General features: G+C 39.8%; 1 protein-coding gene across 3 annotated transcripts in view; it reads left to right on the plus strand.

Moving 5' to 3' along the window:
• Window positions 1-15,980, plus strand: part of Mrps9 (mitochondrial ribosomal protein S9) — a 57,879-nt gene that overhangs the window by 16,709 nt on the left and 25,190 nt on the right. The window contains exon 1 of one of the 3 annotated variants that reach the window (XM_060369971.1): window positions 14,749-14,781. The exons of the other annotated variants lie outside the window; for them this stretch is intronic. Coding sequence (XP_060225954.1) covers window positions 14,764-14,781 — 18 coding nt within the window. The 5' untranslated portion in view covers window positions 14,749-14,763. Of the gene's footprint in view, window positions 1-14,748; window positions 14,782-15,980 lie in introns of those variants that run through there. 3 annotated transcript variants of the gene reach the window in all.

The following is a 15,980-nucleotide window of genomic DNA, read 5'->3' on the forward strand; positions in this document are numbered from 1 at the left end:
GAGTACAGCTGACTCCCATGGGAAAGTGGTTCTGCAGGGCTGTGGACAGCACTTTTCTTATTAGCATAAACTCTTTGGCTCTGTGATGTTTACATCAGGTTATCATAATACAAGAAGATGCCTCTATTGTGTCACTTTGGAAGCATATCTTTTCTTTTTCTTCCTTTCTGAGACTTAACATTATTTGAGTAATTTTTAAAATTACTTCAGCTTTGATTAGTTTACTTTGGCTTATTTCCTATTTGTTTTTATTTTCTCTCTTCCCTGTGCTTTTTTCCTTGGCTAGAGAAAAAAATAATAATACTTGGAATGATAATTTCAAAGAGACATGCCACTCTATTTGAAGCCTCAGAGAGTATGTTAAGTTTTAGATCATATCTGGAAATGAGTGGTTTTCTTGATTTTTTGATTCAAGGTCATAGAAGCCACTGTGAGAACTTGTACAGTATTTGGGAATGTTTTGTTGTGTAGTTTAGATGATCATATGTGTGGTAATAGAAGTAGAGTCAAGTAAAATCCCATTAATAGGTCTTGGCCAGTATATACTTGAATTTTCAAAATGAGCAGGTGTTCTCTGTATGAGCACTTCGCCCGTGTGTATGCGTGTTTCTGGTGTGCACTATTGGTGCCCACAGATGTTAGGAAAAGGTATCAGATCCCCTGGAACTGGAATGACAGTGGTTGTGAGTCGCCATGTGAGTGCTAGGATCTGCACTTGGGGCCTCTCACAAGTACGCTTAACCGCAGAGCCATCTTTCTTTTTGAGAATTTTGCATGTGAGTACTATATTAAAATTATTTCTATCCTTCCCTTTCCCCTGTCAACTCCTCAAATGTCCCCTACTCTCAAATTCAAGACTTCTTTATTGTTACACATACCCAGAGGGGAGTATGTACATGTATGTGCACAAATGTGTGTATACACACACGTGTACAGACAGGTGTGTGTATACACACACACACAAACACACACAGCTTCCCTACTGAGTCTGTTTAGTGTTGCTTTTATGTACTTAATTTAGGGCTGACCATTTGGGATTGAATAACCTATCAGAGGCTTGTCCCTGGAAGAAAAACTGACCTCTTTGTTCATTTCCCCACTTTTTGCCTACCCCCACAGCAGCCTCTGACTACCTATAGTCATGGGCCTTGTGAAATTCTCCCTCTTCCATTGGCATGTTGACTGGTGGTATTGTTAGCCAACCTTGTTTATCAGTGATGCTGTTGAGATTTCATAGGTGCAACTTCCCTGTCGTGTCTGGAAGACACTGTTACACCAGGTGCCCTGGCCCCGTGGCCCTGAGGGTCTTTCCACTGTCTGTCTCACAGTATTCTCTAAGCACTAAGGGTAGGGCTCATATTTTAATTGCATCAGTTGGGATTGTGTCCATGGCCACTTGTTTCCTACATTTTAACCAGTTGTGGATCTCTAAAATGGTCTACATCTGCTGCAAAAAGAAGCCTCTTTGATGAGGGGTGAAAGCTCCTTCAGGCTGGCTGGTACATCAGATGGGAGACCCTGGCTGGCCATGGACTGTGGGGATGGCCGGCTGGGAAACACTTTTAGTTTTGCTAGATATCCCAAAAAAGATGGTAGGAGAATTTATCAACTCTAAAGCCGGATCTTATTTTTTAAAAGCAAAATCTAACTTGTTTTACATTTTAACTAAAGAGTAACATTTTACTTGCTCATTTTTTGAATTTAGCTTTCTGTGTGATATGAATATAGTCTGAGAAATTTGTCATTAGATAACTGTCATTTTGCAAAAAGTGCTTTTATACAAACTAAGGTTATAATATTATCAGCCAGTATAATTTATGGGATCATATTCATATATGGTCACTGCCATTGACTGAAATGTTATTATTCAACATGTGACTGATACAGTTACCATGGGAATTGGTTCAAAATCCCCACTGATACCCAGATCTCACATAAAATGGTTATGCATTTTATATATAGCCTGTATACCTTCCTAAGTGCTTTAAATTGATCACTAGGTCACTTACCAACTTTATTTAACATAAAAGTTATTTACATATTTAGTATGTTGTATTTAGATAATAATTAAGGGGGAAAGAGTATGCACATTTTGCACAGATGTGATGGTACTTGAATCTCTAAAACAGAGAATTGGCTGGATTGCTATTTTTAACCTATGATTTTTGTGTTTTGGTTTAATTTCTTTTTAAAAAGATCTTTATTTTATTTTTGAATGGTACAGAGTACCTTATTAAGCTCCAGACCTGCATTTTTTATTCAGTTAAAAGACATTCTTTAAATGACATTAAAAGACTGCCTTTTAACTGACTGTATGAGGTAGGATCTCATATATTGCAGGCTGACCTCGAACTCACCCTGTAGCCAAGGATGATCTTCAACTTCCGATCCTCTGTTTCTCTTTTTGAGCGTTGGGTTACATGCATGTTCCACCTTGCCTGGTTATGAGATGCAGAGGACCAAACCTAGTGCTTCATGTGTGCTAGGCAAGCATTCTACCTGAGAGAGCTACATCCAGCCCCAAAGGATGTCATTGCCTTGTAGGTGATTCAGGATAGGGACCTTTTATAGTTATGTCCTACAGTAACCTAGAAAGTACCTGAGAAGATGAAGTGATTGCACTTGTCTCAGATAATAGAGCTGTTGCATCATTTTCCTGATGCCTAGGCATTATGCACACATGCAAAAAGGAAGATGCTTTCAGAACTTCAGACTTAGTAGTCTTTCCTTGTATAGGCCTCATCTCACAGCCATAGGTACTTCTACACCCCCAGTTGTAGGCATCCCTTTCCTTTTTTAAAAATGTACATTGGAAAGATTTTTTTGTGTGTGTGTGACTGTTTTGCCTGCATTTATTTATGTGACCAGGTGTATGCCTGGTATCTGTGGAGGCCAGAAGAGGGCATTAAATTCCCCCAAATTGGCATTACAGATAGTTGTAAGCTACCAATTGGGATGCTGGGAACTGAACCCAGGTCCTCTGTAAGAGCAACAAATGCTCTTAACCACTGAGCCATATATCCTACTCCCAAGTTTCTATCATTTCCTTGTTTGGACATATATAAATAGAATCATACAGCAGTCAGTATTTTGTGACTGGCTTCTTTCACTTGGCATAAGATTTGCTGAATTTGTAACAGCAGCTTGGTTCCTCTGTGTTACTACTTTTCTGCTGCTGGGATGGATAACTTGCTCATCAGTTGATGGGCATTTGAACTGTTTTTGTCCTCTGTGAACACTGCTGCTGTGAGCATGCTGTGAGTACATATTTTTATGGGTCATACTTCTTTTGGATATCAACTTACGTCATTGATGTCCCAGGGTCATGAAGATTTGCCCTCCTGTTTTGACTTTGGGGTTTTTATTATGATTTTACTACTTACATTTAAGTTGTTGAATAAGGGGTCCAGCTTCTTCTTTTACATCTGATATTTAGTTATTCCAGCATCATTTGTTGTCAGAAATTGTTTTTATCCATTGAATTCTTTTGTCATTTTATCAAAAATTAACATGTATACATACATGTGAAGGTTTTACTTCTGAATCCTTGATTCTGTCTGTCTGTCTGTTGTTTTCTTTTGTTTTTCAGGACAAGGTTTCTCTGTGTAGTCCTCCCAGGCTGGCCTTAAACTCATAGAGCTCTGCCTGCCTCTGTGGGGATTAAAGCTACTACAGCCCTGCTCATTATCTATATTTTTATTCTGTTGCCAGTGCAAGTCTGTTTTGATTGTTGTAACTCTGCCTCTCTTCCCCTAAGATAATTCTGGTTATTGTGTGCCTCTGAATCTTTGTAGTTTCTCGCTTTCTGCAAAAAGCCCCCTAGGGTTGTAGTTTGAAACTCTGATGAATGGCTGGATCAGTTTTGGAACTATTGCCACCTGAAGGTTAAATTCTGAGAACAGCATGTCTGGCTAGCTTAAACTTTTAGCATCTCTTAGTAGTGTTTTGTAGTTTCCACAGTCTAAGCTTGAAGCTTGTTAAGCTTATTTCTTTTTCTTTCTTTCTGTGTGTTTTTTTTTTTTGTAAATATAATTATTTTCTTTCTCTGTTCTTCAAGTATGTGTAATTGCTTTTTTTTTTTAACAGAGTTACCTGTTGTGTAAATTGATCTTAAATCTGCAGTATTGCTGAGATGGTTTAATTGATTTCCTAGCATTTCTGTTGTATCACCTTCAGGAAGTACATAGTTTTATTTCTTTTCTATCTGATGCCTTTTGATTTCTTTTTCTTATCTGCTTTTTTCTAGCAGAACAGAATGTGAGGGCAGACATGCCCATCTTGTGATGGGGCTCAGAAGTGTTCATTATTCTGCACTTATGCAGGAAGCTAGCCACAAGTGCTTATCACATTCAGCAAGTTACTTTTCATACCTAGTTTGTTGAGTCTTTTTGTTGTTAACATGATGAATATTGCTTAACACTTTTTCTCTGACCATATGTTGTCTTTTCTTCTATTAATCCACCTAGTATATCATGCTAATTAGTATTCAGATATTAAAATAACTTCTGTGTTCATGAGATAATTCCACTCCATCAGTTTGTGTAATTTTATGTATTTAATGGATTTGGTTTGTGAGCATTTTGTTGAGTATATTTGTGTCTGATGCTAGTTCATAGCTCTTTGGATTTGGGGTCTTTTTTGAGACAGGGTTTCTATATGTAGCTCAAGATCCACGTGCCTCAGCCTCCCCACTGGCAGATTATAGATAATGTGCTAACCTGTCCATGTTGATTACCTTCTGCTGTACATGGAACATAAGTAGCCTTTTGAAAGGAAGAAATCACTCCATAGTTTCATTGTTCTGTTTAAAGAATAAGCATTTTCTGGAAGGTTGGCAGACAGTGAGGAACAGTGGAACATCATTCCAGATGTGCCCGGGGTCCTCAGAGCAGCAGCAAGGAGGTGCTGTGCCAGCTACTGTGGCCGCAAACCAAAGCCAATGTCTCCTTGGACTTTGTTTAATTAAATGAACAGAGGGTTTATCCATAGGGGGAGAGAAACATTTTCATACTATATTAAAAATTAATTATGTTTTCTGGAGTTGCTAGTTCATTGCTTAAATGTCTACTCTGAATATTAGTTTGGGAAATTAAAACTTTTTTGTGAATGGTTACTTTATTGTAGACATGTCCTATAACTTCATTCAATTGCCTCATTAAAAGTTTAGGTTAACTGTAATTTTAACATACGTAAATTAAGTGACATTGAGACTACTACTAGTTATTTTATATATTTTCTTTGAAATTATTTTTCATACTACTTTGCCAGTGGTAAAATAGCAGGAACCCAAACATTATGTTATATAGTTAGGCAAATATACTTAAGACTTAAAACAATTTTTATGGAATAAAGAATCACAAGATGTTTTTGTTGAGGTGTCAATGATAGATACACATTTGAAGACCATTTAGTCTGTTGTTTTACTAACATTTAGCTTTATCGAATTAAGCAATGAAATCATGAATTAATATGAAAAAACATCCCATTGCTTTAAAAAATAGACTCTTTGAAAATGGAGTTGGATTTCTGTAAGGAATATAAATGTACAGCAGGTAGAATGTAAATGTTACATTAATGTTGTCTTTGTGATAAACTCATTAGAGTTGATCAGTACAGGAAGCTGTAGAACCTGGGTTGGGGAGGTTCCTTGCAGTGTCTCTAGTGCTGTGATGCTGAACAGGTCACGTTGCTTTCCTCCTGAGAATGTAAGGAACATAAGCAACACGGTGTTACTGTTCTTATCACTATCAGTAGTAAGAAATAGTCTGCTGCAGCTAGAACCATGACATATGCCCCAGTTGCCTTTGCAACACTGTGCCTTCCTCAGGACTGTGTTTGACAGAGTACCTGAGACACTGTTGAGTACCGTGATTACTGTTGATGGATTTAAAGGGAGAGCGCCTGGTCTCCTGTGTAGGCTGATGAGGCCTGCCTGGCTCCAAATCCAAAAGCCCACATGGAAGAGAGTGTCTGCCATTTCCTTGATAGTGTTGATATAATTGTGCTGTGTGTGCTTCACTGGGTCTCACATTTTATTACAATTAACTCGGCCTTTTACTAATTTTAGTGGATTCGCTTTGACATTTTAGAAGGAGACGTAAAAGCAGAAACAGTGACAACCATTCCGTCAAAGCATTGCTGTTATCTACTCAGTACGGTTTCTGGTTTCCTCTTATCTTTATAAGAGGCATTACCTGGAAGGGACACCGTGTAGGTGATGGGCTATATTTGGCAAATTTCACGTGAAAAGCTGCCTAGGTATTTCCAAGACAGAACAATTAATAAAAATAAAAATCAGCCACTGCCTTTACTGTTATGTAGACATTTAGTACATTTCTCTAATATGTTTTTATTTCTAATATATTAATTAAAAGTAAATACTGTAAATTTTCCCTTTTTTACTATGATCAGGAGTTTAATATTTCACAAAATGGAGTTTTGTGAAGGGAAAGAACTGCCACATAACAAAAACCTGTGTGTGAGGTGCTGTCAAGACCTTGACTCACTCTCACATTTTAATCTTCACAAACAGCCCTAAAGTGTCTTCAGTTGTGAGTAGCCTTTATCTGAAGGCTGTGCTTGTACACTTTTCAAGATCAGTATTTGGGGTTAGCAAATACTGATGGCTTCTGAAGTCAATTGCAGAGTGAGCGTAGTGTTTGCCTTTCCGCTCTGGCTGCTGACTCCTGGCTGCGCGGCCTGTGGTGCAGGGCTGTCCCTGTTGTGAGTGGTCAGGCTTTGCTCTCTGTTAGTGATTCTTGCCCTCTCTTTCCTGTAGAGCATCTGTCTGTGTACCCAGGTCTAGCTGTGTCTGCTGGCTAAGGTTCAGGCGTAACTGGATTTGTTAGGAATGTGAATTACATAAGAGAGCAATTGATTTCTAGTTTACAAAGTTACTGTAGAGAATTTAATTTGAATAGAAATATGGCTTTACTGCATGTCACATATAAGTATATGTGTGAAAATTATTTTCAGCCAATACTCACTAGTGTTTCTTGCAAGACATTTTAAAGAATACTAAGTGTCTTAGTAAAAATGAAATCTGATGAATTAAAAAAAAATTCTTGACACTAGTAGTATTAACTTTAGAATTATACCATTTGGAAGATGTGTTATTTTTAAGGCTACAGTAGTATATGTCTGGAATTTCTTATTAATTACTTGCAATTTCTAACTATGCTGCTACAAACCTGCAAATCCCAGAATTTGGGAGAGAAAACCAAAGGGATTCCTTTGTTCCAGGTGTGAGGCTAGCTTGAGCTACAGGAGACCCTGCCTGAAACAACAAAAGTTTAAAAAACTTTGCTACAATTATTCTTAATTTTTGTATTAAATTTATGTGAGAAATGTATCCTTTAATTTTTTAGGCTTATTTGTTTTTGCTTTATGTGTATGAGTGATTTGCCTGCATGTATATTTGTACATTTGGTGCCTGTGAAAGCTAACTGAGGATGAAGATCCCCTTGTGACTGGAGTTACAGAAGGTTGTGAGCTACCATGTGGGTGCTGGGAATCAAAGTTGGGTCCTCTGAAAGAGCATCCAGTGCTCTTAACTACTGAGCTATCTTTCAGCCATCATCTTAGTATAATAGCAAGTTAAAATGAAGTTAGTGATTGACAGAGATTTCCCCTTACTTCAATATAGTAATTTAATTGTTGCCTACTAACTTTCAGTGGTGCATTGAAAAGAAGTATAACAACCTTTGGCTCTCACCCACTGAGTGGGTCTGGGCTGCTGAGAACCCTCAGAAGCTAAAGCAGAAGTCTAGATATGTGCAAACAGTTAGTGGGGTGTGTGGTATTGTCCTGTCTGTTCTAGAACTCACGATGTAAACCACAGGCTACTGCCACATTTTGATGGGTGTGTAAAATTATTTTTGTCTACAGCAGTTCATGATTTTAGCAGGAGTATATCAGGTGGAGCAGGGAGCTGAGTGGGAACTAGCAACATGGGAGGATGGAACACCTGACAGCGCAGGTCCGGCTTCCTTCCTGAACCCAGGGCAGGAAGTGGTGAGTGGTGGGTCCAAGACCTGTAGATCTTCTGGACGCTGGGACGCCCTGTCCTGCTAGAGCAGACCCGAGTAGCAGGGGCTGCTGTCTCCAGGCTGCCGTGTGTTGGTGAGCTTCTTCATCTTCATCTGCATCAGACACTGTTGTGTTACAGCCCTGCTCGAATGCTCTGTGTGCCTTTACACTAAACACATACCAGTGATGAATTTATGGTAGGAGACAGTTAATATTAGCTATGGTGAATACAGATGTGTGTTCCTATTTACTGATGCCTTTATTTGGGAGTGAAGAGTTAAGCTCTGCATTACTGTAGATTTGAGGAAGAAAGCCAGCAAACTGATGTATAGCACTGCTGAAGTCTACCAATTACTTTTTAATTGGTATTATAGACCTCATTCTAAAACCAGAGTGTTTTATTTTCCTCAGTGTGAATGTGCTGTATGAAGTTTCTCTAATTGATTTGCTGTGCCCATTCCGTTTGATGTATCATTTTTCACAATATTTCATAATTTGTGCTCACTTCTAATGAACAGAGTCGTTAGGACAGGCATGTCTAAGTGCAACTGACAGCTAACATTAGGTGCCAGATGCAGTTTATAAAGCTATGTAGAACTGTGGAGAACAGTTTAAATAAATTAGCACCTGTACATTAGTCTCACTTGCTGGTAATTTATAAGCGAATCAGTAGAGATGACATTTAGGTAAGTCATTGATCAAGTTAACAGCTGCAGACCCACTGCCCAGCTGGGATATCTAATTAATAGAGATTGCATTCCTGACCCGGTGCTTCTCCTGGGCTAAGCTTGCAGTTCGTTTGTACTTTTGACTGAAGCCTGGGAGTGTGGTCAGATAGAGTGCCTTCATTTTAGGAAACTGCAGAATTACCAATATTATGGTTAAAACAAAAATTACACATTTGAAAAGGGATGTTTACTAATGATGTTAACCTTATCACTTAAATTATTGCAGTTTACATTCTTTGTCTTTTTGATCGGCCCTTTTTTGGGGGAGTTGGATTAGACATCCATGTCATACTATAGTGTACTAAATATGAAAAGGGTTTTTGTGTGCTTAAACTAAATATCTGTTCTGTGTGTGTGTGTGTGTGTGTGTGTGTGTGTGTGTGTGTGTGTGTTGGGAAGGGGAGGGCAGCCAGACATTGAACCTAAACTTTATATGTAACAATTTCTTAACATGTGACATTAGTTTAAAACATCAAAGAATTTTGCCAGTTTAAATTTATACAAATTGGAACTTCAGGTAAGAACTATTTAGAACGCACAAGAAAACACCCTTTGTTTCCTGTTTCTCTAGCTAATGCTTTCTTTGGATGAATTTAAAACTGGCAGCCGTAATTGTAGAATAGATAGAGGTTTTGTACTGTTTTGGTATATGTACATATGTAGTGGAGTTTGTTGAACAGCGGTGGATGTAATGAAGACCATGCCCAGAGTCTGATTCTTACATGGAGTCCCTTAAAATGCCCGTTAGAAGTCAGAAACAGACAGGTGTTTGGCCAGCAGTGCCATTAGAGGCTTCTTGAAGAATCATTAGCAGAGTTCCAGCTGACAATCCCAGTTTTCTTTGCGTGGAAGATTTGTTATTTCCTAGTTTAAGTAAGTATCTTGAATGTAGATTGCTTAGGAAAATTACGACATTTTGGTTAGTTCTGTAGTAGTTGATGAACGTGATCCAGTTAGACTTAAATCACAATTTAGAAATGAAGTACCTACCCCTTTTTTAAGACACTTGAGGGACTTACTCTGTCATGACTGCTAACTCCACCAGCTCTGGGAGCCATTGTGCAGTGGAAGTGCTCATGAGCAGAGCATTTTCTTCCTCACTGTCCTGGATGGGCTTCGGGCTGGCCAGACTTACCTATCATGATAGTGAAATTTTATAGTATTTGTTATGCCAATATAGATGTTTCGGAGGAACATAATCTTTATCCTAGTTAAAATTTTTATTTGTGTTGTCACTTGAGTTTTTGATCTTAGCCATTTAGATGGGTATAAGAAAATCTCAGGGTCATTTTGATTTTTATTTCCTTGATGACTAAGGATGTTGAGCATTTTTAAATATTTCATCTTTAAGTACATCTTTAAGTATTTCACTGCCATTTGATATTCCTCTATCAAGAAATCTGTTTAACTCTGTACCCCATTTTTTAATTGGATTACTTGATTTGTTATATATTCTGGATATTATCCCTCTGTCAGATATAGGGTTTGTGAAGATCCTTTCCCAGTCTATAGCCTGTTGTTTTGTTCTGAACAGTGTCCTTTACTTTACAGAAGCTTTTCAGTTTCATGAGGTCCCATTTATTGATTGTTGATCTTAAGAGCTTGTGCTGTAGGTGGGGTCAGGAAGTTGTCTCTTGTGCCAATGGGTTCAAGGCTCTTCCCCACTCTTTCTTCTAACAGGTTTAGTGTGTCTGGTTTTATGTTGAGGTCTACATATGCTGTAGAGGATGTGGAGAAAGAGGAAGCCCCATCCGTTGCTTTGGGAATGTAAACTTGTACAACCACTTTAGAAATCTATCTGGTGCTTTCTCAGAAATTAGGAATAGTTCTACCTCAGGATCCAGCTATACCACTCCTAGGCATATCTCCAAAATATGCTCAAGTACACAAGGACATTTGTTCAACCATGTTTGTAGCAGCTTTATACATAATACCCAGAATCTGGAAACAACCCAGATGTCCCTCAGTTGAGGAATAGATACAGAAATTGTGGTACATTTACCCAGTGGAATACTACTCAGCAATTAAAAACAAGGAAACCCTGCTACTTCCAATGCCCTCTTTCTTCTTTATCTTCTTGCTAGGCCACAGAGGAGGGCATTGCAACCAGTCCTGAAGAGACCTGATTAAGCTAGGGTCAGATGGAAGGGGAGGAGGACCTTCCCTATCAGTGTACTTGGAAAGGAGCAGGGAGGAGATGAGGGAGGGAGGGTGGGATTAGGAGGGAATGAGGGAGGGGGCTATGGCTGGGATACAAGTAAATAACCTGTGATTAATATAAAAAAAATAAAAATTATTTAAAAAATGGGAAAAAAAAAAGGAAAACATTGCAGGCAAATGGTGGGAACTAGAAAAGATTGTCCTGAGTGAGGAAACCCAGAAACAGAAAGACACACATGGTATGTACTCACTTATAAGTGGATAGTAGACATATAACATAGGATTATCATGCTAAAATCTGTACACCTAAAGAAGCTAATCAAGAAGGAGGACCCTGGATAAGATGCTCAATCCTCATTCAGAAAGGCAAAAGGGATAGACCTTGGAAGATGGAGAAAACAGGGAATAGAACAAGAACCTACCACAGAGGGACTCTGAAAGACTCTACAGTGTATTAAAGCAGCAGTGTATTAAAGCAGAAGCTGAGACTCATGGCCAAACTTTGGGCAGAGTGCAGGGAATCTTATGAAAGAAGGAAGAGACAGAAAGACCTGGATGGGACTGGAGCTCCACAAGGAGAGCAACAGAACCAAAAAAACCTGGGCCCAGGGGTCTTTTCTGAGACTGACACTCCAACCAAGGACCATTCATGGGGATAACCTAGAACCCCTGCACAGATGTAGCCCATGGCAGTTCAGCCTCTAATTGGGTGCCCTAGTAAGGGGAACAGGGACTGTTTCTGACATGAACTCAGTAGCTGGCTGTTTGATTAGCTCTCCCCGCCCCCTGAGGGGGCACCTCACAAAGCCACAGAGGAAGACACAAAGCAGACAGTCCTGATAGGCTAGGGTCAGAAGGAAGGAGAGGAGGACCTCCTCTATCAGTGGACTTAGAGAGGGGCATGGGAGAAGAAGAGGGAGGGAAGGAGGGGTTGGGAGGGGCTAAAGGGGGGCTACAGCTGGGATACAAAGTGAATAAACTGTAATAAATGTTTGATAACAGCTTTCTGTCCTCAACCATATTTATTATTCTTTGTAACAATTACTTTATTTGAAATAACTACCTGGGTGTGGTACTCACTTGGGCCCATTATTTGTAAATTTAAATAATTATCTTCAGTGTAGGTTGCTTAGATAAAATTTTGGGAGGTGTGCCTGCTGGAGGAAGTGTGTCGCTGGAGAAAGGCTTTGACATTTGAAAAACTCACCATTTCAAGTTCACCCTCTGCTTTATGCTTGTGGCTCAAGATGCGCACCCTCAGCTTCCCGCTGCCGTTGCCAGGTCTGCCCCTTGCTGCCACATTTCCCTGCCACGACAGACCCTTATCTCTTTGGAACTAAAAATCAAATAAACTCCTTGTATAAGTTGTCTTGGCTCGTGGCATGGAAGCAGTTGAAGGATTGAGAGAGTGGTGAGGCTGGACAGAAACCTCTGGAAAGAGGGCTGTTATGGGAAGTAGCATTGCCTAAGGACAGGCTTGGGTTGGGACATGAGAATTGTATATTGGTCTAGGTGCTGCCATAATTTGTGCAGTCTATTTAGATGGCTTGTTCACATTAGTTTGCTCACAAAGGTCACAGCAATTGGTAAGTTAAGGAACCCTTGTGTAGCCGTAAGTCTTGTGGAGACAACAGTGACAGGGTGGGGAAGAGGATGTTTCTTTGACAGAAATGACAGAGCATGGAGAATGGAGCACATGACACTCCATGTAAGGAAAAGTAACTTGAGCCGGAGGTTTACAGGGGCGCACCTGCTTCAGTTCTGGAGCGCTGCATGGCTGTGTAAAAGGGGGAGTGGAACTGCAGTGTGGTAGGCTGTAAGCACAGGCCCTGGCTAGAATGGAGGAACTGAGTGGAAAGAGAGCCAGGTGGGAAGTGCTGCTGTAGCAGCAAACTGACCGTTTGGCTACCTCAATGTTCTATGTGATGGCAGCTCCTGTATATGACAGTACAGATTCTTTTGTCTCCTGACAGAATGAAATTGGAGGCCATATCTTAACTCCTATTTCTAAACTGTCAACTGCCTAGAACCAGGTTGGAGTAAATTTTTCTTGAATACACCTTACCAAGGTAAATAGTTCATTTCTTTGGGAATTTTCTTGTTAATTTTACTGGTTAATGGCTGTGTGCCTTTAAAGCCAGTGAAGATGAAGTCTGTACTCTGAGCATGCTGGAAGAGCATATGTCAGGATTAACTCAGGTATCAGCTCTGACTCAAGTGGTTTTGGACTGTGTATTGTTACTTAACTGAGGATTCATCTGTAAAACAGAGTTAATAAATACATGAGGTATCCTTAAAGTAATATGAGGAATACGATGGTTTCTATAAACTGGAGATTTTGTATTTATGTAACATTGAGTGCATAGTTGGCACTGCCTTTTAAAGGTATTTTAGCCCTACAACCAGCAGCCAGATCACTAGTGATGGCGTCTGAAACACACAGGTTCTGTGCTTTTCTTTCTCCATCCTGTTCTTGTTCATTGCTTCCTTTCTCTGCAGTATAATGAAAGTCAAGGTTTTCCCATTTATAGCACGTACTGTTCTGCCCAAAACTGTTCCAAACACCACACTAACGAAAAATCTTGTTCTTATTCATTATTTATTTAAAAAATGAATTCACTTACATTTTAACAACTGTGTGCTAAGTGGTAGTTAAGTGAACCCAGAAAGCAACAAAATTATTTTCTCAGTAAAGCCAGTGGGTCCTTTGTTTGCTTCAGAATTTGTGGGGGGAAATCTGCATAGAATACCCATAGGAGCCAAATGGGCATAATAGGTTAGGTCATGTCAGGACTGTCCTCTGCATGCTAAGCACATGCAGGCAGCATGCTGAGAACTTTCTTTAATATTTGGGATGTTGCTAACTTGATTTACAAACAATTGGCTTGTTTTATTTACCGTTCTCTCTCATTCTATTTATTATCTATTACCCACCTTTTTTTATCTTTTAGCTAGATTATATACTGGGTTTCTCTCTTTAAGGTAGAGCCACTTTTCACTTGAATTTCAGAATACTTCCATCATGCTCTTTGTTCACTTGTTCTTATGTTTGAAGAGGTGTTTTTAAACTGCCCTCTATCAGTTAACTTTTTTTTCTGACCAGTTCACGAACCCCAAAAGACCAGGAGTAACTAGACTCCGCTGTAAATACATGAGGTTCTTTTTATTACGAATTACAAGCTGCAGCTTGGGTCCACACCCCCCACTGCCAAAGCGGTGGGAGCCGAGAATCCCGTGCCCAGGTTAGTTGGGTGATTTAAAGATTCTGGTCCATCCCAGCATGCCCAAGGCAGGGGCAATTCCTGCCTGGCAAGCATCTATTGGTCAAGATGCTACATTTTGAATTGATTGGCTATAGGAAGGTCTGCAGACCTTAATGAGCTGGTGTCCCTCCCAAGGGGAATGGGCCAGTTTCCTAGCAACTGTATCTTAGTGGGTGGGGAAAGAATGCAGTAAGGCGGTCCTTCCCCTCAAGGCTAGACTTCTCCACCCGCATAGTTCAGGCCTTAATAATGGCTGCTAATTTTTAATCTTTTCAGTCTCTCACTTTCTCATGATTTTTCCACTTCTTACTATGCTTGAGCAGTATAAAAGTGTGATGGAATTCTTGCGTTTCCGTTTCCCTTTAGGGGTATTCAGTGATCACGTGATTTAGTCAGTGTTGTGCTTTAAGGTGATGCCAGCGATAGCCTGCTGCTCATTGGAGGATGAATGGCGTGTAAGCTGACAGGCGTACTTAATCTTCTGTGCCTGTGCCGTTGTAGCCTGGGCCTTGCCGCAATGCCGAGAGCCTTGGAGCCGCGTTGTGGATGTGAGGACAAGGCCTCACAGATACTTCAGGCCAGCCATGGCTTTCTTCAGACAGGTTGGGTGTGGGGAAATCTTAAGTTTTTGACATTTTTTTTCTACCTTTTAACTTTGAAATGTTTCAAATTTCCATGAGATATGTTTATTGAATACATGCTATTCATATAGCTAAATCTGACAGTGTTTTTCACATTTTCTTTGCCTCTGTGTAGAATAATTTTGAGTTACCCTTGGAAAATCAGGTTTTACAAGCTGAACTCCTCAACACTGAAGTAGATATACCTTTTATGCCAATGTCTCCTACAGTACAATTTTCACTTCTAATATAACAATTCTATAATGTCATTTATGTAAATGGTCTATATTTAAATTTTCCAGATTGTCCTTAGTTGTCTAGTGTTTTAGATTCTAGACCCCCTGCTCAGTTGTTAGATACTCTGGAGTTGTGCAGTTGAGCTTGCTTCCTCACACTCAGATGTAGAATGCATGAAAGAAATCCTTAGCTGGGATACCCTTTCATCTTCACCCTGGAAAGTGCGCAGATTCTCCACTGTTGATGATGTGACTGTCCTTTACTTCCTTAGTAGTTCCATTAGAACTCTTGTGAAATTAACTTTTCTCTTTTTCCCTAGCACGTAATCTGGAGGTATGGAGGTTTGAATGAAATGTTGTCATAGTGTCTGGCATTTGAATACTTGATGCCCAGTTGGTGGCACACTTTCAGAAGCTTAGGAGATCTGGCCTTGTTGAAGAAAGTGTGTCCCTGGAGGTGGGCTTCAAGAGTTAAAAGACTTGTGCCATTGCTAGTTTGATCTTGCTTCATGCTTGTGATTTCAGATATGAACTCTGAGCTGTTGTACTAGTTGCCATGCCTTACTACTGCCATGATTCCCCCTAATGATGGTGGTGATGGACTTTTATCCCTTTGGAACTTTGTCATAGTGTTTTGTCACAGCAATGGGAAAGCAACTAACAAAGTAGGGTAATATTTCAGCCTGAGTTTTCTGGTCCTTGATGACCTGTCAGCAAGGGACTTGGTGATCTTTTCCTGAATTATGACTGACCTGGAAATTGTAAAGTAATGGGCTTTCTACCTGTGCCATCTCTTCTACTTTTATACTTGGTACTGCTTGTTAAGCAGTTTTCTCTTTCTCTCTACCCTGCCTCTAGTGTGTATGTGTACCTGCCTACTAGACTTACATATTTGTACTCCTGCTTATTGAGTGTGCTGTAGGGCATTGTCATTCTTTGTTCAGA

This window comes from Meriones unguiculatus, chromosome 16 (assembly GCF_030254825.1).
Source record: "Meriones unguiculatus strain TT.TT164.6M chromosome 16, Bangor_MerUng_6.1, whole genome shotgun sequence".
Taxonomy (NCBI): domain Eukaryota; kingdom Metazoa; phylum Chordata; class Mammalia; order Rodentia; family Muridae; genus Meriones; species Meriones unguiculatus.